This window comes from Pinus tabuliformis, chromosome 5_1 (genome assembly GCF_031772625.1).
Source record: "Pinus tabuliformis cultivar Carrire ecotype Pingquan chromosome 5_1, CPIR1, whole genome shotgun sequence".
Classification (NCBI taxonomy): Eukaryota; Viridiplantae; Streptophyta; class Pinopsida; order Pinales; family Pinaceae; genus Pinus; species Pinus tabuliformis.
Window position 1 is genome coordinate 636,701,244 of NC_142305.1, and position 27,975 is coordinate 636,729,218.

Genomic DNA, 27,975 nt, shown 5'->3' on the forward strand with positions numbered 1-27,975 from the left:
GCATCCGTCGCATATCGCATATATTGTAAAGCCTTGCCACACTATAAAACATCGAATGCGATATATACATATGGACCCGATGGATTCATTAAAAACAATTCATTGAATGTCACATCCGTCCCGTCAGCATAAGGGGAATTGGCTATGTTATGCGCAAATCTGTCAATTGCGATAAAGTTGTGGAGGAGCGGACCCAATGAAGTTATAGATGTGGGCGTAATGCATTTGAAGTCCAGCCTTATGTGTTCGGAGGGTGTTTTCCGTGTATTTCCTGTGCATCCTCGTATTCCGATATATTGTATGGTCCCAGGTTTAAAGACTCAAGGCCTTGTCATATTAAAGCGGCGATTGCGATAAAAGGATGATGTGGCATGTGGGACCTCTATATGGCTATAGCCTCTCTTATATGGTTTCCGTGAACAAATAATGAAGTCTATTGTATGAATATTATTAAAGAAAAAGGGCCTCTCTGATATTTTTTAATATGCAACACTATTGTATTTCGGTCTCTCTTCCTTTTGAATGTGTCCTGTGAGTATTGGAACACTCGAATAGACAGAGGAAGCCATGGATCGGGAAGCCGAAGTGTCAAGCGAGCATAGATGGTCAAGCAAGCGCAGAGGAAGCTAAAGCGACCGGAGGAGGGAAGCCAGAAGGTCGAGCGAGCGTTGAGGAAGCCGAAGCTCAAGCGAGCGAAAGGGAAGCCAAAGGTCAGGTGTATCAAAGATAAGAAAACAGAGAATTGTCTGTATGTTGTTGTTGTTGGCCAACTGGTCAAGTCGTAGGTCCAGCAAAACTGGAAAAGGGCCGAAGGTCCAGCAGGACAGAAGGAAGACGAAGGTCCAGTAGGACAGAAGGAAGACGAAGGTCCAGCGGGACAGGAGGCAGTCGAAGGACGAGAAACTCTGTTGATCGTGTTACCCTGTGAAAGACTCAGACCTGAGATGAATTAATCAGAGGCTTGAAACAGAGAGTTGGTTCTTGTGCAGAGCTTAGTGCAGCTAATAGTAGACTCACTAAAGTTGGGTGTAGACATTATCAGAGATCATGTTGGCTATCTGATATCATCATGAGATAACTTTTTCAGACTTTGTGTGGACAGTATGAAGAGTTGTAAAGACTTCTTCATATGAAAACTAGTTGCCATTGATGTTGTAGCATGGAGACTACAGTGAAGCTATAAACAGACAAAATTTAGTAAAGAAGAGTTTTGGGAGCAGAACATTACTATCAAACATGCCTTGACAAGATTGGGTCGGAGCCCTTGGGGTTGGTGCCTTAGAAGTTGGAAGGATTGGTGTCCTTGGAGTTGGTGCTCCTATATCCAAGGTTGGTGCCTTGACAGCAGAGGGTTGGAGCCCTTGAGGTTGGTGCCTCAGAACTAGAAGGATTGGTGTCTTGGGAGTTGGTGCTCCTAAGTCCAAGGTTGGTGCCTTGACAAAACAGTGTTAGTGCTCTGGAGGTTGGAGCCTCACAAAAGTCCAAGTTGGTGCTTGGCAACAGATTGGAATCATATATATATTGTATCTATTTTATTGCAAAAATTGATCAATGGAAGCTTCAATAAAAGAAATTCACTAAAGGGTTTTCCTCTCAAGAGTAGAGACATTTTGGCCCTGGCAGAGAGCCAACATCTTGTGTTCTTGTTTTTGTTTTGGTAACAGTTTGATGAAGTAGACACATATGCACTAATAAGAAGAAGAAGAAGAATAAGCTAACAAGAAAAGTAAATAGACTCCACAAATTGTTATCAAGTAACAAAGAATCACACTACATTACTTTGCCCTACATTCTTCAACACTGCACACGTGTCTCACGATCTTGAACCTCGAACTCCTCGGGTTGTTCCACATACACTTCCTCCTTAAGCGAACCATGCATGAAGGCAGTTTTTGTTGAAGAATCTAGGGCAATTGGGTTAATAGAATTCTTCTCATGATGATAACTGTTTGTGAGGTACTATTTACTTTTTCTTATTAGCACAATCTTCTCTTGATATTATTAGAGTATGTTTTCTTACTTCATCAAATCGTTACCAAAACAAAAGAGACAAGAACACAAGATGTTGGCTTTCTGCCAGGGCCAAAACCTCTCACTCTTTGAGAGGAAAACCCGCCCAAATTCTTCTTATAAAGAGTCCAATTGACGAATGCCAAGACCATGACCCTTGACCTAATAGCCACTCCAAGACCAAGATACGAGTCATCTTCTGCTTCTGTCTTCTAGATTCTCCTTCCACTGCTGAGGCTTCATTACTAGAGCAATCCGAAATTCATCGCTACAATATAAAGGTATTGTAAGCATAATTGTATCATTATCAAGACTGTGTTTAGCACTAGATCTTCTTTTAGTGGCAGCACCGAGATAGTTTCCTCATCGAACTGTAGTTTCCTTTTATCATCAAATTGTAGTATGTCTATACTTGTTGTCACTGTGATTGCAGAGGGTTCCGAATTTCCTTGATACTACCGAACTGTAGCATCTCCATAGGACTGTGATTCCTAAGCCTTCCACCGAAATGTAGATGATAAATGTTTTGTTTTGTGGACAGACTTCCGAAGTGCTTCACTGTGACCTCCGAAATGCCTCATTGTGGTATCTCAAAATCTTCTTTTGTGACTGCCCTTCGAAACTACAGAAGGATCTAAGTTTTGTACTTTGTTGCCCATCCGAAACACTGAACTTCTCACTGTAATGTGAAAATCTCAGAGACTGTACCCACCTAAAATTATAGAGGATCCGAATTCTTGAACCTGTCATTATGCAAAAATCTTAGCTGGGTATTCATAGTAGTTTTTCCTCCATAAATGAGCCAATGTGTCCAACCGAATTGGTGTGTCTATTTGAGGTGAGCTGACATGAATGTTTCATACAGTTTGCAGTTGACTTCAAGAGAGGATTGTGCTTATCTTTTTGGAGGGCTTTTCTAGACACTAGGTTGAGTCATATACATTTTATATATGCTCAAGAAGATCTCTTCATACATGACATTGACTCTTTGCATCAATAATAAATCCTAAGGCTCTCAATGGGAGCCACTAAATTAAATCACTTGCTCATGAAACCCATGAAGCAAGGCTTTCAATAATAAATTTATTTTCTTCATTACATCATTTACAATAGTCACAATTACATGTCATCTTGAAGACCGAACCTAGTTAAATTTTACAACAGTTTTGACACCAATCTAGTGTAGGTTCCATCCTTGCGAGGCAACAAGGGCTATAATCGAACGGATGGTCATATATTGGGCAACTGCGGCAAATATCTCATTGTAGTCTACTCCTTCCTTTTGAGAGAAGCCTCGAGCTACAAATCTGGCCTTGAATTTCTCAGCACTCCCATCAGCTCCATGTTTTATCTTGTAGGGCCATTTCGAAGTGACCATTGACTTGTCCTTGAGTCTAGGAACCACATGTCAAACATCATTCTTCCTGATCGACTCATACTCCTCGTCCTTGGGTCTAGAAGCCACATGCCAGACATCATTCTTCATGATCGACTCATACTCCTCGTTGATCGCATCCTTCCAAACCTATTGCTTCACGGCTTCTTCGAATGTACAAGGCTCAAATTGTACAGCAATACTCACGGCAGCTAAGTACCCTTGATACCTATTTGGCTTCTTGCTTTCACGAAATGTCCCCCGTGGTGCAATATGTTTCTCATCATCTTCAATAGTATCTTTTAGCCACAAAGGCCTTTTCCTTGAAGTAGAGGGCTCACTAGGAGGTGGATCAATGGGATCCATTTGACCTTCAACATCAAGCATCGGTTCATCAGACAGAGGTTCATCCTGCTTTTCTGCATCAGCATCATCATTGTCCTTCCCAGGAATAAGACGATCTTGGATCTTTCTAAGAGAAAAATCTTCATCGAAGGTGACATCACAACTTAATTCCACCTCCCTTTGACCAGGCACATACATTCTATACGCCTTCGAAGTTTCACTGTAGCCCACAAACGTTCCTTTCTTCCGAGATGCATCTAGTTTCTTTAATTTCTCTTTTTAGCACATGAAAGTATACAGGACAATTGAAAATTCTAAAATAAGAAACATCAAGTTTCTTACTGATGAATACTTCTTCAAGTGTCTTGAAGTCCAAAGCTTGATGTGGGCATCGGTTTTGGACATACACAGCGGTGTTGGCAGCTTCTCCCCATAAGAACTCCAGAAGACATTGATCATGGAGCATAGCACGGGTGGCTTCTATGATAGTGCGATTCTTCCTTTCGGCAACACCATTTTGTTCAGGAGTATATGCAGTAGTAGCCTCCCTCTTAATGCCAGCTTCTCTACAATAGTCTTTGAATTCATTTGACTCATATTCGGTCCCATTATTGGTCCTCAATATTTTGATCTTCTTCCCTATTTGATTCTCGAACAAGGCTTTGAAGGAGCGGAACCATTTGAATACTTTGTCCTTCTTCTTTAAGAAATAGATACCTGTTTTGTGAGAGAAGTCATCCAAAAAAATAGCATAATACAAATATCCACCCAACGATGTCACGAGCAACACACCTAATAGATCAGAATGGACCAATTGAAGAATATCGTTGGTTTGAGTCTCACTTGAGAAGAATGGTCCCCTTGTATGTTTTCTAGCTTCACATCCCTGAGAAAAACTTTCATGGTTTAAGCTGAATTCGGGCATCATTGTGACCATCTACCTTATATCGGGTAAGGCTTTGAAATCAAGGTGAGCAAATATTTGGTGCCATAATTTGGATTGAAGAGAAATATCACAAGTCATTGCTCCCAATGGACTTCCTCCAACCTGATAGAGACCTTCAACCCTGAATCCAAGAGTGAATGCATCTCTTGGGTTCCTTTGCCAAACACAAACCTTTCCATCAATGAATGTCACCTTAAAACCTTTGTATTCCATCACAGAAATAGAAACCAAGTTCTTTTTCAGATCAGGTACATATAGCACTTCTCGCAAATGAAGAGTTTGACCTTGATTTAAGTGGAGAGTAATGGTCCCAATTCCTTTCACAAGATAAGTGGCATTATCCCCAAGTATAATCTCCATATTTGTCTTCTTTTCAACCAAGTTTGAGAGGGCTTCCTTGTACCCAGTGAAGTGCCTTGAGGCACCATTATCAATCAACCAATGGTCCAATGTATCTGGAGGAGAGGCGGTGGAGAGGGCAGAAATAAGATAAAATTATTTTTGCTTTACAACATTAACTTCATCATTGTTGGAGTTTCTCAACTTCTTGGGAGGACGACCACTTCCATTTCGAGCAGCGGGAGAATTCCTCTTTCCTTTGTTATTGAACCTGTTGTTCCTTTGATTGTCATTGCCTTTCAAGTTGTTGTTATTGTTGTCATCATCTATTGGAGTATCGTTCTTGTGAGGACACTCTCTAGCGAAGTGGCCAAACCTGTTACAATTGAAGCACCTTCCTTTTCTTCCTTCTTTGAATCCCAACTTGAACCCTTGTCCTTGATTCCTTGGACCAAAATTGTTCCTTCTCTTAGAATGAGCAGAGAAAGCGGTAGGATTGTTTCCATTTGAGGGCTTGTCTCTTTCCATCATCCTTATTTCTTCTTGAGTGCATCTGGCCAATAGTTCATCAAATCTCGGAATCCTGTCATTGTTGAGAATGGTAGTGTTGAACACATCCCAATCTCTTGTAAGGCCCCCAAGTGAAATAAGGGAGAGCTCCTGGTCACCAATGACTTCTCCAATAGATAGGAGATCATTCTTGATCTCGGTAATCCTCATGAAATAGGATTGGATGGATTCTCCTCTATCCATTTTGATGTCTTTCAACTTGTTCTTGAGAAAGAGAACTTGATTTGCATTATTAACTTTGAATATCCCAACCAGCTTGTCATACATCTCCCCAGATGTTTCTAAATCAGAAATATAGGCAACCAAAGGCTTGTGAATAGGATCAACAATAATCTTCTTGGCTTTAACCTCACCTTTCTTATACTTGGTTTGTGCAGCTGCGGATGCATTTGAAGGAGGCTCTGCTATTCTTCCTTTGACATAGTCCATGGCATCATTCTCTTCCAAAGTCAAATCCAAAGTCATCTTCCATGCAGCGCTAACCAAAAAGTCAACGCTGGTCAAAGTTGCCCCAAATCATCCTCTAATCAGCTTGGTCTACAGCAGAAAAATGTGGCCTCCAAAGAGGGTCAAAGTCAACCCAAAACAACTCGATCAACCCAGAGAAACCTTGTAATTTTTGCGGTCAAACTAGAAAGTCAATGTTGCAGTCAACATGGTCAAACAGTCCCTAATCACCTCGAATTTTGTGCCAGAGAATGCGGCCTGAAAAGATCAAAATTTTGCCCCAAAACAAAAGTCAATGCATGGTCAAAGTGCCCAAGTCAATGCTAGTCAACGCATGGTCAAAGTGCCCAAGTCAACGCTAGTCAACGCTGTCCTAAACTCAGAAATTTCAACCTCCAAAAACCAGTCCAGAAATCTGCCTTCCTTCCACACGTGCGAAGAAGACAGAGCCTCCAAGTTGTACGAACCAATCAAGAGAGGAGAGAGAAGAAGATGTGATGAGATGAGTGATGTCCAAATGAGAGAAGGGTCACTCCTATTTAGACAATTCGTTGAGGGTGAGGACACACATCCATTGGGTTTCATGAGCCTACATTTGACTGAGGCCGGCCTTGACAATTTGTACATTAGAAAGAATAAATTCAAAATTCCATTTCTGTTTGTCAAAATGAGATGATCTTTATATCAAAATTGTACCTCTCGAAAAGAGGAATCCAATGCAATAATCATCTCCATCATATGAGTTGTCCTAAGGTGGAAGTTGGCCCTAGTTTCCAATTTTAACATACCTTCATCGTGCTTTCTTCTTTGGAAGGATCTTACATCCTTCTACATGGTTGTCTCGGAAGACATTCACAGTTCCTTTTCTTTGGTAGCCTTGCATAAGCCCATCCAGATACTAGTTCATAAATAAGAAATGAACACTTAAATCATAATTACCTTTGTGATGGCCTTTCATCATGACATCTTCTAGTAGGCATCGGCATCCAACGTGCATGTTGACACCAGTGTTGTTAAAATCGCGATATTATCGCTTTATCGCGATTTTTTCCCGAAGGATTTTTTTATACGCGATTTTTTGGAGAAAATCGCGATTTTTTCGCAATTTATCGCCAAGGGTCGGGGCAGTGCAGTTTTATAATGAAAAAATCGATGTTTTTTCATTTCATTTGCACAGTTAGGCGCGCGGAGAGCAGTGGAGTGTTGGAGAGGGCTTAGAGATTTTGCTTGGAAAGGATTGGAGCTATTTCAAGTGCGTGGAGGAGAAAATCAAGAGGAGGAAACCGATATTCTCCATAGAAACGGTATGGGCACCATTCTTTTTTTGTTTTCATTGTTTTGAAACTTTGTTTATGTTTTTTTTCATTGTTTTTGGTTGGGTAACTTGGGTTTGTGTTGGGGTTTATGAAATTTGCCCAATGTAAATTTTTTTGAGTTTTTTTGGTTGGGTTTGGAATGGGGTTTTTGATGTATTGTTTTTTTAGTTTTTTTGGTTGGGTTTGGAATGGGGTTTCTTAAAATGTATGTAATTTTTTTTTGTTTTTGTACAATGTAAAAATTAAAATACTAAATTGTAAGTTTGTAACTTGTAAATACTAAATTGTAATCCTTATTTTCCCATAGGTTCACAACTTCACCGAAACACCATTCAAGTTTTCAACTTCAAAGTTCAAAAACAAACATGCCAAGGAAATTGGACCCTTTCTGGGAATATGGTGAACCTAAAGCTCCGAATGATAGACTAAATTTGACTTGCAAGTTGTGTGGGTTCCATATGTCCGAGGGGGTGTACAGATTGAAGTATCACCTTGCACAAATCCCTGGATTTGATGTAGGGCCTTGCACAAATACAAATCCTGAACTCATCCGAAGAGCCATGAAAGCATTGGAAGCTTTAGACCAGAATAGAGAGGCCAAAGAAGAAATGAAGAGGCAACTAAAAAAGTCAGCTGAAGCAAGTGGCACATGGTTTCTACTGCAGCATCAACCAATCCGGTAGCTGCCACATAATTTTTTGTTCCTAGAACCACACCTGGTTCACAGCCATCTATCAGTTCAATGCTAAAAAGAACTGCGAAAGAACAAGCTGACAAGTTGCTGGCAAAATTTCTCCTTTGGAGTGATATTCCTTTCAGCATTGTAAGTAATAATCCATTTTTCCAACCTACTATTGATGCTATTGCAAGTGTTGGCCCAGGGTTCAAAATCCCTTCTTATCATGATTTTAGAGGCCGAATTCTTCAAAATGAAAAGCTTGACTGCACCCAAAGATTGGAGGATTTTAGGGCATTATGGGCACAAACAGGATGCACTGTTATGTCAGATGGTTGGACTAGCCAAAAGGGGAGATCCCTTATAAACTTCTTGGTTAGTTGTCCCAAGGGGACTATGTTTATCAAATCTGTTGATGCATCTGCACAAATCAAAGATGCAAGAACTTTATGTGATTTGCTAGATGTGTTTATTTTGGAGGTGGGTGCAGAAAATGTTGTCCAAGTCATAACGGACAATGCTGCAAATTATGTTGCTGTTGGCAGGATGCTTATGGACACCTTGTGCTACACACTGTATTGATTTGATGTTGGAGGACATAGGGAATTCCCTTTGTCAAAGATATTGTTGATTAATCCAAAAGCATTACAAAATTTATATATAACCATACATCTGTGCTTAGCTTGATGAGAAGATTCACCAACAACAAAGAGTTGGTGCGCCCCACCATTACACGGCTTGCCACCAGTTTCATATCTCTTCAATCCCTCTTGAATTCTATGTGGGATGTGAAGAGAATATTTCTTTCAGAGGAGTGGCGTGCTTTGCCAATGAGCTGCAAACCAGAGGGAGAGGCCGTATGCAGACTAGTTTCATACCAGAAAGACTTCTGGGCGGGAGTGCAAGAGGTGTGCGCCATTACTGAACCTTTGGTAAAGGTTCTTCGATTGGTTGATGGTGAGAAGCCCGCAATGAGCTATTTGTATGAGGCCATGGATAGGGCCAAAGAAGCCATTCGGGCCTACTATGATGATAAGGGAGATGATGGGTTTCAGAGACAACTCCTCCTATGGGGAGTGATTGATGAGCGATGGAACAACACACTCCATCATCCCATTCATGTTGTTGGGCTTTTCCTTAACCCCGCATTTTTTTACGCATGTGGCTTTGTATTTGATGATGAGGTCATGGATGTATTCTTATCCTGTGTCCAGAAGATGGTGCGATCTCTAGCAGAACGTATAGAGATCTCTAAAGAAATTGAGACATATAGGATGGCAGGTGGCACATTTGGCTTTGAGATGGCTGTCACTGATAGGACGATTAAAATGCCAGGTATTTTTTACTTTGTAACTTTGTTTCAAATTTCATTATCTCTTCAAATTCCATTTTTTTCTTATGTTTATTTAAAATTTTATTTGTAATTTTGTTATAGATGCATGGTGGAGAATGTATGGTGGCAGGGTACCCCTTCCGCAAAATCTTGCCCTTCGCATCCTCAGCCAAACATGTAGCTCCTCAAGATGTGAGCGCAACTGGAGTGTATTTGAAAAAATACACAACAAGAAGCGCAACAGGTTAACACTTAAACATTTAAAATATTGCAAATTTCCAAATAAATTTTTGAATTCATTAAACAATATTTTTTTATAATTATTAATTATTATTTCATGATTTTTGGACAGGTTGGAGTCCCAACGACTTAATGACATGGTCTACGTCTACTACAATCTTTGATTGTGGGTGAGGCAACTTGAGAGGACACCTGATGTGGAGGCCATCTCATTGGATGGGATTGACACCACTGTTGCATGGAGGGTTGAGGCCGAGAGGCCTCTCATGGAGTCTGCTGATGATTGGTTAGTGCAAGATGTAGTGGAGGGGGAGGAGGAGGAGGAGGAGGAACAGGAGGAGGTGACACCCCCTGCCCAGGCTACCCCTACCACCAGTAGAGGACGTGGTCTACCTTCTATAGCTCCTACTTCTAGTTCTTCAGCTTCTAGAGCACAGCAGACTCCACTGCCAACTCCACCAGCACCAGCATCAACATCTAGAGGGAAAGGGAAAGTTGTGGCATTTTTTCGCAAGAGGGGCAAAGGAAATCAATAGGATTAGACTTTAGTTATTTTCTTCATTTTATTGTATATGACATTATGACATAATGAGATACATTATTATATTTTTTGTTGATATTTTGAGGCTAAGTTGGGACTCAGGAGTCAAGACTTACTATTTAGGACATGATTCAATGTTATGTGTGATTTTAGCACTAGAAATTATATTAAACATCTTATATATTAGTTCTTTTATCATATTTATGTGTCAATGTATTTATTTTATGTTGTAGATGGTTTAGATATTAAAAAAATTGAAAAAAAAAAAGAATATTTTTGTACCAAACGATTTTTTTCCCGATTATTTCCGATTATTTCTTGATAATTACGATTTTTTCCAATTTTTTCCTCGCGCCGATATTATCCCGATAACGATTAATGCAACATTGGTTGGCACATCTCCTAAAGATATGTAATGTCAAGGGTCTCCATCTTTTCTAGACTTTCATTAGAGTCTACATATCTTTCTGGGAGATATCATGGTCAACTCTTGTTGGTCTTTCGAATGTTGACAGCTTTTACCATTGTTGCATATTCCACAATCTCTTCCTTTCTTTCATCACATATTTCATTCCCAGGAACTTCCAAACAGAGTTCCTTAATTGTAGTCAATCACATCATACTCCATATGAGGACATATTAACTTGATTTCATCTAATAAATATGTGACCCATGCATTCCTACATACTTTGAGGGAGGAAATCCTTTCTTTGATCATGCTTGTCAAGATAGAACACTGATCCATGTTGCCAACACCATATGACATGGCTTCATAATATCAAATGTAAGCGTACATACCTCATCTTTCCTTTGGGTCATCCAAACTTCCTATAGCAAATTTCTTTGAATGAAGTAATTCTCTTGATCAACATACCATCATCCCATGAATTCCACAAGTTTGGAATTCTTGATGAAACACTTGCTTCTCCTCATGATCGGTGAACCTTATAGTGAAGATTCCATCAGAGAATCTAGAGGATCTTGCATATCTTATCCTGCAGATGTTATCTTTATTGACTAATGTATGATGAGCCTTGTCCTAGATGACTTCTTCCTTCATAAGTATCTTTTGAGCTTTCAATGAGGTTTTCAAGAGCTATACCCTACATAGCTATAGATTTTGTCCTAGACATCCTTCATGTTACCTATGCTTCTACCATGATGCTTTCTAATATGATGCATCCTATCTTATTTGCAAAGCTTCCTATCTATAATTTACACAACAGAAGAACACCTTATAGTGAAGGAGATTATCTCAGTCATAGTAGAGATCTCTCACTTCCTCCTTCTTAGGCTTCTTTGTTTCAGGTTCTTCCACTTCTTCAGTAATATGGGCTTCTTCCTTATTTCTCTTGTTATTGTCCCTTCTAAGTTTAGGACAATAAGTTTAGTGCCCATATTCTTGACATCCATAGCACTGTACCTTAGCCATGTTCTTCTTTTTCTTTTGAGGATCAAATTTACCAAACTTTCCCTTTCTTTTTGTCATAACTGCATATGCTTGATTCTGCTCATTTGATCCCACATCAGTTTTTGCCTTTAGTCTAGTTTCTTCGATCTTGCATAATGACCATAGATCCTAGAAAGGAGTGGCTTCTTTCTTCCCATAGATACTTGAAGTGAAGTTGCCCCATTCCTCTGGTAGTGCATTTAATACTACAATGGTCATTTCTTTGTCATTATTTCGCCCAGATCTTGAAGTTGATCTCTTATTTCTGAAATCCTCATAAAATATGAGGTTATTCCTTCTTCCTTTGAGATCTTCAATTTGTAGAGTTCTTGTCTTAGAGAGATAACTTCTCCTGCAGTACTCACGGAAAACAACTCTACCAACTTGTCATATATTTCTTTTGAAGTGTCTAATTTTGATACATATGGGATGAGAGAGTCTTTGATGGATTCTATGAGAATTCTTTGGGCCCTTACTTCCCCTTTCATGAATTTTGCAAGTGCTTGAGTATCTTCTTTGGGAGGTTTGGTTATTGACCCCTTGATGTGATCCATGACTTCATTCTCAACAAGGTTTAGGTCGATTCTTTTCTTCCATGCAAGAAAGTTTGAAGCTCCAACTAATTTGTTGCTTTCCTTGCAAAAAGACATTTTGATAGATTCAGATGAAGTCATATACTTGATTAGATGTTGCTTTTCTCCACTTGCTTTCTTCTTAATCTTGATAGAGATATAGAAAGTAGAAGACTACTCCTTGAAAGATTCCTTGATGAGAGAGAGTTTGCTTTACAAACCCTTTTGAAAATGATGACAATGTTCTTTGATCTAGCCTTCCTTAGCCTTTGAAAAGCTTCTACTCCTTAGGTGAGTGATGATCTTCGGAAATGCTTCTAGTTGATCTTTCTTTCTACTTCCTCCTTGATGATGATTCCAAGACTCTTTGATCTAGGGTTTCGGTATGATGAAGATCTTGATCTCTCGCTTGGTATTCTTTGTCTCGCTTTGATCCCTTTCTTGAAACTCGATCCTTGTGAGTCTCCTTGATTAGATGCCCCTTCTTGACTTTAGCACCTTAGCTCTAATACCATGTTGAGAAATCTAGGGCATCAATAATTAGGTGATTTCTCTACTTATGATAATTGCTTGTGATAGTCTTTTTACTTCTTGATTATGATCTTCTCTTCTTGAGTTATTATTGTGTTCTTTTCATCAAGACAGTTATCAAATCATGAACAATAAGGAGACAACAGACACAGTATATAGGCTCGTCATCCAAGGCCAAAACCTCTCACTCTTTGAGAGGAAAACCCCAAACAAAATTCTTCTTATAGAAACTTCAATTGACGAATACCAAGACCATGACAAAGACCCTTGACACTAGAGTCCTCCCAAGACCAAGTCACTAGCCTCTTCTTCAACACTGCTCTTCCTCTTTTTCTTCTCAGCTTCTTTCAGAATTTCGGCCTCTCCTCGTCATTCTGCAACTCCTTTCTTGATAGCAAAAACCCTAGATCAGACTTATCACTTGAATAGACTCCTCCTTGAAGGAGATTCCTTCCTTTCTTACTCGGCTTCCTATAGCGAAGATTTCCACCCAAACAAGAGCACTTTAATGTGACTACAATCCTTCGACCTCTTCTTGACACCTTCAGATCTGCTACCTTCGCACGTGAGAGGGTGAACTAGCCCAAAACAGTCCTCAACAAACTTCGTTGTGCTTCCTCCTTGCTTCGCTAATGTAAAGGCTTCTTCTAGTATGTTTCTCGCACTTCTTTTTAGACTTGCTTCACCGAATTCATGGTTTTCAAATGAGGCTGAGCATGAGTATATATAGTCGTTGGTCCATGTCCATTAGGCCGACATGATCCCTATAGCAAGCCGACTTCATCTTCTAGGATTCTTCCTTCATTGTAGGCCGACTTGATGAGAGCTAGTGACAAGGTCTTGGAGGATGACTTTACATAGACAAGTATGACTCTTTACAATGTGTAACATGTCTTCATTACATGACAATGACTCTTTTAGACTTTTATGACTAGATGACAATATCCCTAAGGGCTCTCAATGGGAGCCTTTACTAAAATAAAATTTGTTGCTCATGAAACCCATGATGCAATCATGACAATAATTTTACTTTTCTTCTTTACATCTCTTTAGATAAAATCACAATTACATGTCATTATGAAGACTGAACCTAGTTACACTTTTCAACAAGGTTGATTGAATAAATTCTACAACTAAAGGGGCATATTACCATTCTATATGAGTGTGTCCTTTTGATTTAAGTTATCCAATGAAAAGAAGAAAAAATGGCCTCCCTATATGTTATAGTGAAGAAAATAAAACCTATATTTAGAATGCTTAGTGTTATTTGGTTTTGCAAGGAAAAGAAAGATACAAAGCTCACCATCCTGGCCAATACATACACCGTTGTGGATAATGCAGAAGTCACCAATAGAACAATTTTGTAGTGAAACATTGTACCTACATTCACACACATTAGTATATCATTATTTTTCCATGGATAAATTTGTTTATAAAATAAAACTCCATAAGCTACACTGATACAAATTACATTCAAACAACAGCATTTTATGATTGATGGGTTGATCTCATTTGTATCTAATAAAGTAATTGTTAAATATTTACTCAAACAAAAACCATTATTATTTTAGATATATGTGCGAATTTTAGAAATATATAGCCATGTTGTTAATTTTTAGGACTAGATTTTTCTTTGTTGTATATAATTGCATTTTCATATAACATTCATCCCATAACATCATTTCATCATTAGCAATTATGTAGAGAGAACAATAAACATCAACAATGCAATAGAAAAAAAGCATACACAACAAAGACACCAGGAATTAGGTCAGGGACAAGGGCAAAACCCCACAAGGGGGAAAACCCAACAGGATTCTTCTTCTATTAGATATTCATCAATTGTACAGTTGAGATACAGAGTACAATGAGAATGAGATATCAACCCAAGTCAGTCACAACTTCGTTTGTGAACTGACCTCTAGAGAGTTGTTGCCAAATCACTGTTATCAAATTTTGTTAAGTATAAAATTGTTGTATGCATCATAGACATGAGAGCACGGCCATGTACAACATGGTCACAGAGAGATCTACCATACTATCATATAGGCATTGTCACATACTGCCATAAACAAGGGTATACATCAGAGCCACTGTTATCACAGTCACCAAGATCACTATTACACAATATTCTTCATGAACTTATCATCATGTATCAAAGACAAGGTCACTGTAGATCGTTGTCATCACATAACTTAATAACAAGGTCATTGAGGATCACTGGAACATGGTTACTGCCATAATGAAGCAAGGTCACTGTAACACAACTTTTGGCACATGCATCATTGTCACTGCCATATGAGAAATCATTGTTTCACTGATAACAAGGTTGTAAAAAATATTGTCTTATTCTAGATAGTCCATTGTCTTTGTATATTGTCTCATAATAAATGCATATATGCATAGTGTGGATCATTGTCTATTCATCATAATGCAGGCCATACAAACATGAATCATATAACATTGCAACCCACAGATTCATGTCATAACGAGGCACAAATATGTACATGCAAGCCATTGTTAGCATATGTAAGTCATGGACTATTGTGAGCATATACAAACCACTGTGAAAATATATGTGCCGCAGTGAGAGATATACGAACCACTGTAAACATACAAGCCACCGTGAAGGGTATATGAACCATTGTAAATGTATGTGCCACTGAGAAAGGTAATCAACTTTTCAAGACATTGTGTCTAATGTCAAAAAAATAATTTTTTCTTTCATAAAAATATATTTTTAATACTTTTAGGGTTATGAACATTTGGAATGTGGATAGGGCTTTAGGGTAGTGGATAGGACTTCATTTATTTATGCTAGGATGTAATTATTATGGATTTTATGGTATTAGGATTAGGGTTTCAATAGGACTAGGGAGCTAGGGCTTTTCAATAAAGAGCTAGTCTACAACAAGGCTAGAAATGATATCATGGGACATGAACTAGAGTGCTAAGGTTTTTCATCAAGGCTAGCTTTGAAGGGTTTCATCATCTTAATGGACCTAGGACAACTTTTTCATCATAGACCAAGGACTTCAACAATGTTAGGGCATATGTCATCATGTGTCAAGGAGGATTTCATGGAAGGGGCTCCTTCATTTATTCATTATTAGGCCATGCTTCAACAAACTAAGGCTTGCCATTATATAGATAGGGATATATAGCTAGGGTTTCATGTAGAGCAAGAGTTACTAGGGTTTGCATCAACAAGGGTTCAACAAGGACTAGGGTTTTATCTGGACTACATCATGGTTCCAACAATGCACCTAGGTTGTCATCTTATTGACATCAATGACAACTTTATCCAGCATTTTATCTAAACGAAATTGGATATACATATATTCAAAAAAAGTACAATTTCTGTTGTCTAGCGTGTGGAAGATTATTTAGTACCAAAGAGAATCAAGGTAATAAACAGACACAAATAAAAAAATTAGAAGAATTAGCAGAGCTTGAAAAAAAACAATGCTTCGGAAAAGAAATATAAAGATCTCGAAGACATATTTTACAATAAGTCAAAAGAAAAGGACGAGGAAATTTTGCACCTAAGGGACCATAATCAAAAATTACTTGAACAAATCAAGAAGTCCAAGGTTAAGAAGCAAAAATTAAAGGAAGAAAATGAAAATTCTAGGAAGAAATTCACAATGTTGTTAAAATCGTGATCGGGATATATTCGGCGCCGGGAAAAAAGCGGAAAAAATCGTAAAAATCGGGAAAAAAAGCGGAAAAAAATCGGGAAAAAATCGTTTGGCACAAAAATATTCATTTTTTTTCATTTTTTTTCAATTTTTTTAATATCTAAACCATCTACAACATAAAATAAATACATTGACACATAAATATGATAAAAAAACTAATATATAAGATGTTGAATATCATTTCTAGCGTTAAAATCACACATAACATTGAATCATGTCCTGAATAGTAAGTCCTGAGTCCCAACTCAGCCTCAAAATATCAACAAAAAATATGATAATGTATCTCATCATGTCATAATGTCATATACAATAAAATGAAAGTCTAAGACTCTAATCCTATTGATTTCCTCTGCCCCTCTTGCGAGAAAATGTCACTGCTTTCACTGATGTCCTCCGCGCGGACAGCCAAATGAATAAAAAAAAAATCGATTTTTGCATATAAAAGCCCGCTGCCCGCGCCAGTAGGGATTTTTTCACAAAAAATCCCGATTTTTTCGAAAAAATCGGGTATAAAAAAAATTGGCGATTTTTATGGATAAAAATCGCGATTTGATCGGGTTATGGATAAAATCGCGATTTTTTGAAAAAATCGCGATTTTATCGGGATTTTAACAACACTGGAAATTCAACAAGAATCTATCGAAGAAGGAAGAAGAAAATTTGCACTTAAAAACCCTTAATCAAAGGTTATTAGAACAAATCAAAGATTTAAAGGATGAGAAACTTAAACATAAGATTGATGAACCAAAAAATCAAGAACTCATACGTCTCAAAAACATAATCAAAGTCTACTCACTCAAATTAAGAAACTTAAGGATGATAAGAAATCATTAAAAAACAAATTAGAAGAATTTTTCATGAAGGAAGTATCAAAGTCGTTAGATGTAACAGTCCAAGTTGAAGATAAGGGAACGAATACCTATCCAGTCAATATCATAACTCAAGAAGCAGATAAACCTACTGAAGGGAAGATGTACTTAGATGTTGCAGTTCAAACGCCAAAGATTTCAAGTGAAGATTCTATAATCAACTCAACTACATCAGCACCTAAAGTAAATCAGGAAATTGCCACACACATGTTAAAGGAAGGTCAAACAAGAGGAACTCCTCTACATCTAAATCACAAGAATAAACACCTCAATCAATCCGCAAATCTATATCACTTTGAACATAAACAACAGATTTATGTTCCTATGAACACTGAAGTTTGCAGAATCCAATCCTATGACAACAATTCACTACAAATTTCTAGCCACCAGAAAGTTCCACAGAAGATTAATCTAGGATGGTCAGATCCATTCTTAGTGCGACAATTTTGTTTATCACTCAGAGGATCATATCGTCTTGTATCAATGAAGATGAAAATTATGAGACAAGAAGATATTCGAAACGGGAAAAGAAATCCGACCCTTTCATTAGTAAGATTTGAAGGCAGATTTTTGAAGAGGGGCAATGTTATGAATATAAGTCATATAAAATAAAATAAATGCAAATAAATAATAAATATTCGTAGTTATATTTTAAATAGTCATTAGTTAAAATGGAAAGGCATGTCTAAACGACATGCCCAATCATGAAGGAACACCTTCCTAGGTATATAAGCAGGCGCTTATTGTAACATTCACCCAACTCTTGTACATTTCATCTTATTAATAAAAATATTATTTACAATATCTTTGTGTATTTAAATTTAAAAGCACAAACAACTATAATTTTTGTAGCTATGCCTTCTATTAGTTGGCCACCAAGACCACACCTTTTGGGGTTAAGGACTTTCCCCACACTAACCTGGGTGTGCTAGACGGGTGGCATCAACAAGCCACATAAATCAGAATGAATGAGTTCAAGTTTTCTATGTGCTCTGGAATGAGAATCATGAAATGATTGTTTGTTGTGCTTTCCTAAGATACAAGCATCACATTGCTTAAGTTTCCTAGGAATTGTAGGCAAACCAGTAACACCATTTTTCTTCAATAAACGAAGGCTATCATAGTTCAAATGTCCAAATCTAGCATGCCATAAAAGACTTGATGGAAGTGTACCTTCATCATAGTGAGAACTGTATGAAAAGTTTTGTGCATGAGCAGAGGTTCCTTGCAGCTTTAGAAGTCTTTCTTCTTCTATCCCAGTCATGACAAGTGAGTGATCTAATGCTTTTCTGACCTCAACCTTGCCATCAAATATGTGAATGGAGTGTCCTTGCTAGTGGATGTGGACCAAAGACAACAAGTTTCTCCTCAACTTTGGGAGGTATAGAACATCATGTAGAAGAAAGTTTGGAAGACCAGGCAGTTTGAGCTTGATGGTGCCAAGCCCTGATGGCTTGAGTTTTGACTTGTCTACAAAGTAGATTGCTCCATCCACGTTGTCAGTGAATTGATGTGGCAAGTTGCTCCTGAATCAAGCAACCAAGCATATTTCCACAAAGCAAGTGAAGCAATGAATAAGTCCTCAGTTACTCCAATGTTGCAATGTGCCACAACATAATGAGCAGACTAGGGTGCTTTACCTTTTCCTCTATCAAATGATTTCCCCTTCTCTTCATCCCTTTCCTATCTAATCATGTCCCATGAGAGCTAACATGTGGAAGAATCATGACCATTTCTATTACACCGTATGCAATGAAGATCAGATCTTTCTCCTTGGACATGTCTACACCCTACCTCTAAAATTCTTCTTTCCACGTCCTCTTCGGCTACCTCTTCCTCTAGAAGAATCATGTGCGTGATTCTTCTCTTTTTGTGCAAGGCACACAGCTTCTTCAGAAGATTGAGGAGTTGTCTTCTTCCCAAAATCCTTCTCTCTTTTAGCAAACTTCTTCTCAAAAGAGTCGAAGGAAATCTTCTTAAGTTCGCCACTTGCTTGCAATGACTCAAGATAATGTGAATAAGTGGGATATAATACCTTGACATAGGTTGTGAGAAGAACATCTATTTCAACACTAGTGGCTTTTATGTCATGCATAATGGATCTTATTTTTGATGCTAAGGCAAGAGGGTCATCATTTTTCAACTCAAGATTGAACAACTTGATCATCAATTGAACAACTTCAAGCTCAGAGTGTGAGTCATATAATTCCTTCAACTTCTTTAAAGCTTCAAAAGCATTTGAAAATAGTGAAATATGATGACTCACCTTTTCATTTACTAACGTTGCAATCAAGGCATAGGCCTTGTTGTTCTTGTTTTCCCAAATGGCAAGCTCCTTGTCTAAAGTAGGCTTTTCAGGTGCATTGTCTCCTTCTCCTTCACAAACTCCTTTCCACAACTCATTGAAAATCAAGGTGTGTTTTATCTTCTTGGACCACTCATGGTAGTTCTCTTTGCCAGAGAGAACCACTCCAACTATAGAGATAAGTGAATGCATTCTCAAAAAACTATCTGCTTTACTGTGCATATGAATAGTCACACCATTATATAATATATCATTACTAAATATACCACCATATAATATATCATTACTCACATAATATATATATATATATATATAGAGAGAGAGAGAGAGAAAGAGAGATTTGCTCCATTCATACTTTAGGGCCTTCAAAAAGGGACACAAAGCATTTTAATATTATATAACTTTGCTCATGAACCATTAAATAATAAATATGCCATGGCCATTATATGCCACCACCTATAATATGGCCATATGTTCCCTTTTTAAAAACTCAACTCAATTCTTATTATGCTTCAATGGTTCAGCAAAGAGAGAGAGAGAGAGTACAAATATCATAAACACAAGCCCAAAACAGATCTTCTAAATTCGCAGTCAATGCAACCCTAACCAGAAATTCAATGGTGGTCAAAGCTGCCCCAAATCATCCTCTAATCAGCTCGGTTAACAGTAGAAAAATGCGGCCTGCAAAGAGGGTCAAAGTCAACCCAAAACAGCGCGGTCAAGCCAAACAAACCTTGTTGTAATTCCTACGGTCAAACTAGAAAATCAATGTTGCAATCAACACGGTCAAACAGTGCCCAATCACCTCAAATTTTGTGCTAAAGAATGTGGCTTAAAAAGATCGAAATTTTGCCCCCAAAACAGAAGTCAATGCATGGTCAAAGTGCCCAAGTCAACGCTGTCCTAAACTCAAAAATTTCAGCCTCCAAAAACCAGTCTAGAAATCTACCTTCCTTCTTGTTGAAGCCCCGAAAATCGGGTCTACAACAAGGGGCATACCCACCCAGTCCGGACCTTGGTTAGCAGCGCCTTTTCCGTTTGGTATAGTGGGTCCAACTGGGGATATGGGACCAGTTTCCCAATTTATGTGTGTGTGTGTGAAGAATTGATATTTCCCTTCTAAAAGTTCCTAAGTGAGATGCTATAATTCTAACTCTAATCTAATAACATGTAAATGGTATTCTAATAAGCAGAAATATCTAAGTCTACACTAACCCGGGGTGTAATCCTTCTGTTATGCGATCTAAAATGATTTCAGATAACAATTGGTAATAAAGATCATTCAACTGTTATGAGAAAAGAATTCAATACAAATAAACCACTTCGTATAAAAAGTTAGACGAAACAGTTGTGAAAGGCATATCGCATAATAAGCTATTCATACATTAAGCATAAATAAATAGCTATCACCGTACAAAAGTGCCAAATGATAACTCAAGCATTCACACATCAATATATAAACAACTGAACTTTAATATCACTTTTAAGTTTTAACACAAAGGCAGAAATAGTTAAGAGATAGAAGTACCATTTATAACTAGTCCTACTCATGAGCTTCAAGCTAAGATACCGGATTCGTCCAAAAGCCCTGTCGAATCGCGAATCCGACACGATTCTCTGCGGATTCGTGTCCAAACTTCAGGACACGTCGTGTCCTTTTATGACACGTCGTGTCCTATAACGTGTCCTGAATTTGCAGTGCGTGTCACGATTTTTGGGACGTGTCCTGTTTTTGGGACGTGTCCTGTTTTTGGGACGTGTCAAGCCAGAGTTTTCAGCATTCTTTTGTACTGTTCATAAGATTGGCGATTAATGAATCGATTATAAGTTGCCAGAAAAGAAAGGCCTATTCTAGTATCTTCCATATCCTAACTGTGTGAAATGGTGGTTTTATTCTTTGATTGATTGGATGATTTTCTAATGAAATATGGCCTCTGTCTTGAATGTAGTTGCATATTCAAGAGCCAAATTTGAACAACCCTTGCTTCACTGAGATGCTAAATGCTGCTAAAGGAATGCTGCTGTAATAAATGGGATTTGGTTCACTGAGATTCCTTGCTTGAGATTGGCATGGAGTTCAATATTTTAATAACAAAGCAAGCATTTGACGAAGTCGTTGCTTTCAGTTTTTCCTGAGTATAGATGTGAGATATATAACCCTAAGGTTTGGAGTCTGGACAACATTATATCTTTTCATCTTGAATCTGGTTTGCTTGGAGGGAACAGCGTTATTTACAGAGAAAAAAGAAGGTCAAATATTATTGTTGATATTTAGAGGTCAAACAAGCATGATGTGCCACCTTGATTGATTCAGTTTTTATCTGGTTCTTTTGAAAGGGTTGCACCATTTAAAAAAAATGGTGAAATCTAGTTGTAAGTTGTCTTTCAGTTATGAATTATGAATCATGATTTAAATTTTTAATAAATTTATCATTTATGTGACCAGTACCACTGACATTTATTTGAATTTTGTATGTACTATGCATGCTAATTAGTAATTACTAATAGGCATAGCTATAGATGAAGAATCAAGATCTATGTTTGAAATCAATAAATTTGTATCATTAATTAAAATTTGTGTAAGAAATATGATAATATCTAATTTTTAATATATATATTATATATATATATATATATATATTTTAAATAAAATAATATATAACGTGTCCTGTTCCGGGGGGTCAGCGTGTCCCGAATCCGACACCACGAATCCTGAATCCTACGTGTCCCGAATCCCCGTGTCAGGTGACTTAGGCTTCAAGTGATAATGATTTATCTCTTCGTAACCCAATATCCACTAAGAGTACAGAAGAGCAACATCAATAGCAGATATTAAATACAAATATCGATAAGTCCTGTTCCATTCATTCATCAAAACCTCCACAGAGGGTACAAAAGTGCATGTTCTGGGGATAAGTTTTTGACAAATTTTAGGACCCTTCTCTAAATGCATGAGAAAGGTTTAAATACTACTAACTAAATCTAAAAATAACTTATTACAAAAATGTAGGATGCGGTTTAAATGACCGTCCTCATTTTGGGCAAAATTAAAACTAAAACTGAATCTAAAATTAAAATTACTAACTATTTCTGTATCTGCTCCTTGAAGTCGCACGCGTTCAGCATCTGTTTGAGAAGAGTTGGCTGGCTGATTTCCGATTTTAGCTGTGCTGCGAAAACAGAATCGGCAAGAGCTAGCGCCATCTTCTCGACAGAATTAATGATACACTTGAGAGTCATCCACTGGTTTTCGGATTTAAGTTTTACTTCTTTTACTTCTAGCGTTCTTTTTACAAATTTCTGGGCTTACAGGTGACTGAGCACTCGGAAGTTTTCCTTTTCAAGAAGTTTTGCCCAGCGAGGCGCTAATCGTGCATCGGAAACTGCCTCTGTTTCTTGATCTGGGCTTCCTTGGTGCATTTTTCACCCTTTACACGTTTTCTTTTAGCGGATATAAAGCTCAAATTTTTGTGAAAATAATGAATTCGTAAGTTCTCGACCTTGAGTCTTAAACTGTCTGTTTCTGATATCCGTGCTGTCCAGTATCCATTTAACCATGTCCATGTATGGAAGAATTTTGGGCCTCGCGGCTATCCTGTGTAAGAATGAACAAGCCAGTTCTGTGATGGACGCCTCAGAAGAACTATGTGAGCCTGCAGTAGCCTCGACCTCCATTACTCTGGGATTCTCTTCCTCAAGTAGATTGTACATGCCTTCCCAGGTAGCAATACCAGCGTCTCTGTTACAGGCGGTGTCTATATACAAGGGCGCCATTTCCTTCTCTTCAGAGCTCGGGGCTTTGCCTTTCTTCCCCATGGTATCCTGCGTACTGCTTTGTATCGTTCTTTGTTCTTCGTTCCTGCAATTTACAAGTGAAGTGAGAATAATGATATGGAAAGGTGACGGGAAAGTCTTAAATGCTGAAAACATATAAAATATACCACCTTACGTGAAATGACTTTTTGATAAGCACGAAACCATATTCCATTAATAACTAGCAACTAACTCATTAATTAGCATTAAAGCGCATAACCAAGTGTCGGTTTATGGAAACTACTTCTTTTTGAACAACGAGCCCGAAAGATCTGCGATGAAGTGATTTTGCGATTTTCTTCGCAATATCGCAGATCGCAACATCGCAGAATCGCAACATTGCAGAATCACAACATTACATGGTTGCTAGCTTGCTATATTGCATTATCGCATTATCGCATTGCCGCTCTATCGCAAAATCGCAATATCGCAATATCGCAATATCGGAGAAACGTGACATATGACAATTTTTGTTAATCTGTTTTCTGCGAAATGCGATTTGCGATATGCACCATCGCATATCGGCGGTTTAAAGTTTTTTGAGCATAAGCGGTCTTTGATGCATGCGATGCGACATATGTTTGTAGTCCCGTATCGCGATCTCGCAGTCTTAGAATTCGGCTTGCAAGGAGGTACCCTATTATCCTTTTGCGATGCGATATTTCCTAAGGAATAATTCTACTTTATCATAAAACTTAAGCTTTTTTTAGATTTTTCAAGGGTATTTTCTTAAGTTTAAGATGGTAAGTTTTATTAAAAAGGAAATACAGGCACTAATTAACTTTTTTAAATTTTTGACTAAGGGTCCCCACTTATTTGGTATTAGTAATAACACCAAATAAGAAGGGGGGTTGTTGCTGGCCACAACACTTCCACACGTGTGAAGAAGAGAGAGCCTCCAAGTTGTACGAACCAATCAAGAGAGGAGAGAGAAGAAGATGTGATGAGATGAGTGATGTCCAAATGAGAGAAGGGTCACTCCTATTTATACAATTCGTTAAGGGTGAGGAGACACATCCATTGGGCTTCATGAGCCTACATTTGACAGAGGTCAAACTTCACAATTTGACCATGAGAAAGAATAAATTCAAAATTCCGTTTCTGCTTGTTAGAATGAGATGAACTTTATATCAAAATTGTACCTCTCAGAAAGAGGAATCCAATGCAATAATCATCTCCATCATATGAGTTGTCCTAAGGTGGAATTTGGCCTTAGTTGCCAATTTTAACACTCCCTCTCAACTAGGGAGAATTCCACTTGCCAATCCATCATCATGCCAACCTATCATCCTGTACCATCCTGCCATCACTACCCTGTTTTGCTCTGCTCTACTCTGTTTAACCATGAAGTAATAATGAAGAAGAAGTGATCGAGAGTGAGTCATAAGATCATACCACTCTCCACTGACAAAAGTCAATCTTGATCCCAGATCAAGTTGTTGAACACCATGCATCCTAGTCATAGGGAGTACGGCAGTAAACAATGTGTCCATCGATACTGCTAAAGTCCCTAACCATCTTTTCCCAACTCATTGGCCAGATGAGAGGTACTTCCCATGAGTCCAAGACTCTATGGGTAGGATGTGTGTCGGGGCATCAGCAAGAGAAGGTGAACCACTCATCCTATGCATATGTCAATCGTACGGGAAGGTGAAGCACTCACCCTACACACATGTCAACCATAATGGGGCATCACAGGGGAAGGTGAACCACTCAACCTGTATCCAGTGCACCACTAGGGGAAGGTGAACCACTCACCCTATGGTGGCTCATAGCTAGCTCCAAGAAGTACCCCACGCCCCCAAGAGCTCCCAAAGCTCTGTGTCCAACTCATATGGGACCCTCATAGGAGGGTCGTTCCATGACTCCAAGTCTCTCTCGGAAGATTAAGAATTTGACCTTCCCCAAAGGCTTCGTGAGAATGTCTGCAACCTGCTCATTTGTCATGATGCGTTGGAGCCTAACTGCTCCCCGTTGTACCATATCCAGATAAAGTGGTACTTGATATCAATGTGCTTGGAGCGGTCGTGGAATACAGGATTCTCTAATAGACAAATCCCACTTTGGTTGTCGCAGAAGATCATGGTGGTATCTAGCACGTGCTCAAATAGCTCACTGAAGAGCTTCCTCAACCAAACTGCTTCACAACAAGCCATACTCACAGCAATGTATTCGGCCTCATCGGTTGATCCAGGAGGACCCGTCGATCCAATTGCACAGGTGTTCAAAGTGTCGTCATCAGTGTTCATGGGTGTCGTTCAGTGTCGTCGTCGCTTCAGTTCAGCTTCGACAAATCGACAGTGTTGGTTATGATCAGGTTGTTCAGGTAATGTTATGGTTTCATGGCGTTCAGCAAAGATGGTTTAGCGCCTGGTTGTCGACTTGAGTTCATCGACAATTCCCCAGGGTTTGGTCGACGACATGTGTTTTGTCGTTCGACTTTGCAGGTTTGATGTGTCGACATCAGTGTCGTCAGTGGCATAGATTCATCGTCCGAGTTGTCATTGCAAAGACAGCTGGAGTCAATGATGTGCGTGGGTTGTTGTCGTGGCAGAGGATCGATATCGTCGTTTGTCGACGATCGGCATGGGTTTATTGTCATCATGTGACGAATTTCGCGAATGTCGCATGTGACAAAATTGTACATATGGGTTTTTTAAAATAAATCCTAATCTATGAACAAACGCTAAACCTATGCCTAAATTCTACAAACCCTAAATCCTATGCTAAATCTATGTTTTAACCCTAAACCTATCCTCATACAATGCAACCATGTATCAAGTCCTAATTCCTAATGCTAAAACCTAATCCTATGCACTAAACCTATCATAATACATTACAAACTATGTATTAATACATTACACCTAAGTTCTCGGCCTAATCCCTATGTTTACCATACAAAACATTACAAATACCATATAATAGCGCCTAACCGCTATCTTGACCGCATCAGAACTGCGCTCATGTAAGCGAACAGGGATAAACCGTCAGGGTAAGTGCTAGCATTTTTGGAATTGACAGCCAGATGATAAACCGCACGAAGGACTGTGCCATGTGATCGGGGTTCGTATGACCGTCGGGGTGTATTAACTACCAGGTATTAACCGCAGCGGAGTTTCTTAACGGTTAGCATAACTGCGAGATCACAGTTAGCATAACCAAGTGCCATGTGACAGATGTTAGCACAACCGCCACCGGAGCCGCCGGGGGAAACCACAGAGGTGGCACCTAGTGGTTAGACCGCCAGCGCTCACATGTAGCGATTACACCTCCGCCCGGTTAATACTAACTGTTTGCAGTTTCGGGGTATGACTTTGGTTATTTTGGGTTTTTTTTGTTATTAATTTGGTTATAAACTAATACAAGGACCATGACTAAGCCCCAAGGTGTCCAACACCCAACCATATGAATCCCAGAAGTCAGGTCATACACCTCAAATTCAGCCAAAGGAGGTTTTTATGCATCTTTAGGCCAATAAAGGCAGTTTTGCCCTCATTGAGAAAGGGGTAGTGGTTTTCAGCTTTTGTATGCAGGTTCTGGAGGGATAGAGGCGATTTTGTTTTTAGTGTTTCGGGAGCATCCGGAGTCGGATTTGGAAACCGTAAGCGGCGTTGGAAAGCTGGTTTAGAGAGCTATCTGATGACAAAGGTCAGAATTGCCTATGTGCAAGTTCAATCTGTCCAAATCACTGTGTAATCGACTTTTCTTCTCATTCCTAATAAAAATGGTCGCCCATCTTGAAAGCGGACTCGGAGACGTAGTCCATCAGGGACGAACTCCGTAATCAATCTTGTTGTCTGGTATAATTGTGTTTTCGTTGTTTTCACTTCTGTTTTGCATCTTAATTATGGTTTATCAACTATCGTAAAGTGTTATGCTCCAACAGTTTTCCTCGATTTCCATGCTTTCAGTTAACATTCAAACTCATTAATGGCTAATCAATTCTACATCAGTTTTTAGTATATGGTCATTTCAGATCATATAATTTGGTATCAAAGCAGGTTTCATTTGTAGAATGTGCCATTGAATGTTAACCAAGTCTAAGTCGCAACAAGGAGAAGGAATCCTTGAGTAGATCAATCCAAAGATTGGAAAGCGACAAGTCATTCAGAAATCAACCATGTCAGGACCTGATGCAGGTGAAAACACTAAGACTAAGATGAGTGAGGAACAGTTTCAGCAGGCATTCTTAACCATGCAATAGATGTTGGGAGAATTGTACGAAGACAAGAAGGCGAGAGATGTAGCTTCTTCTTCAAAGGCATCGAAGAAGGACAAAGGTAAAGGGAAGAATGATAAACCACCTTCACCTCCATCATCTCCATCATCCTCTTCTTCTTCTTCTTCTTCCAATGCAAAATCTGAAACGGAAAAGAAACCTAAGAAATCATCTCTTTTGAAACTTGATGTAAAATATGAGTTACCTGTTTATGATGGCGAAATGAATCCTGAAAAGCTAGATAACTGGATAAAGCAGTTAGAAGTGTATTGTCGCATTCAGAACATTTCTAAAGATAAAACTAAAAGTCAATTAGCTACACTTAGAATGGGGGGAACAGCTTTAACCTGGTGGGAAAACAAAACTCAGCTAGATGT

The 27,975-nt window shown here is 38.7% G+C and overlaps 1 protein-coding gene across 1 annotated transcript in view; it reads right to left on the reverse strand.

The window, feature by feature from the left end:
- Positions 1-27,975, reverse strand: part of LOC149166576 (uncharacterized) — a 407,323-nt gene that overhangs the window by 211,045 nt on the left and 168,303 nt on the right. The window contains exon 3 of the mRNA XM_089431366.1: positions 13,995-14,071. Within this exon, the coding sequence (XP_089287492.1) occupies positions 13,995-14,071 (77 nt within the window). The remainder of the gene's footprint in view (positions 1-13,994; positions 14,072-27,975) is intronic.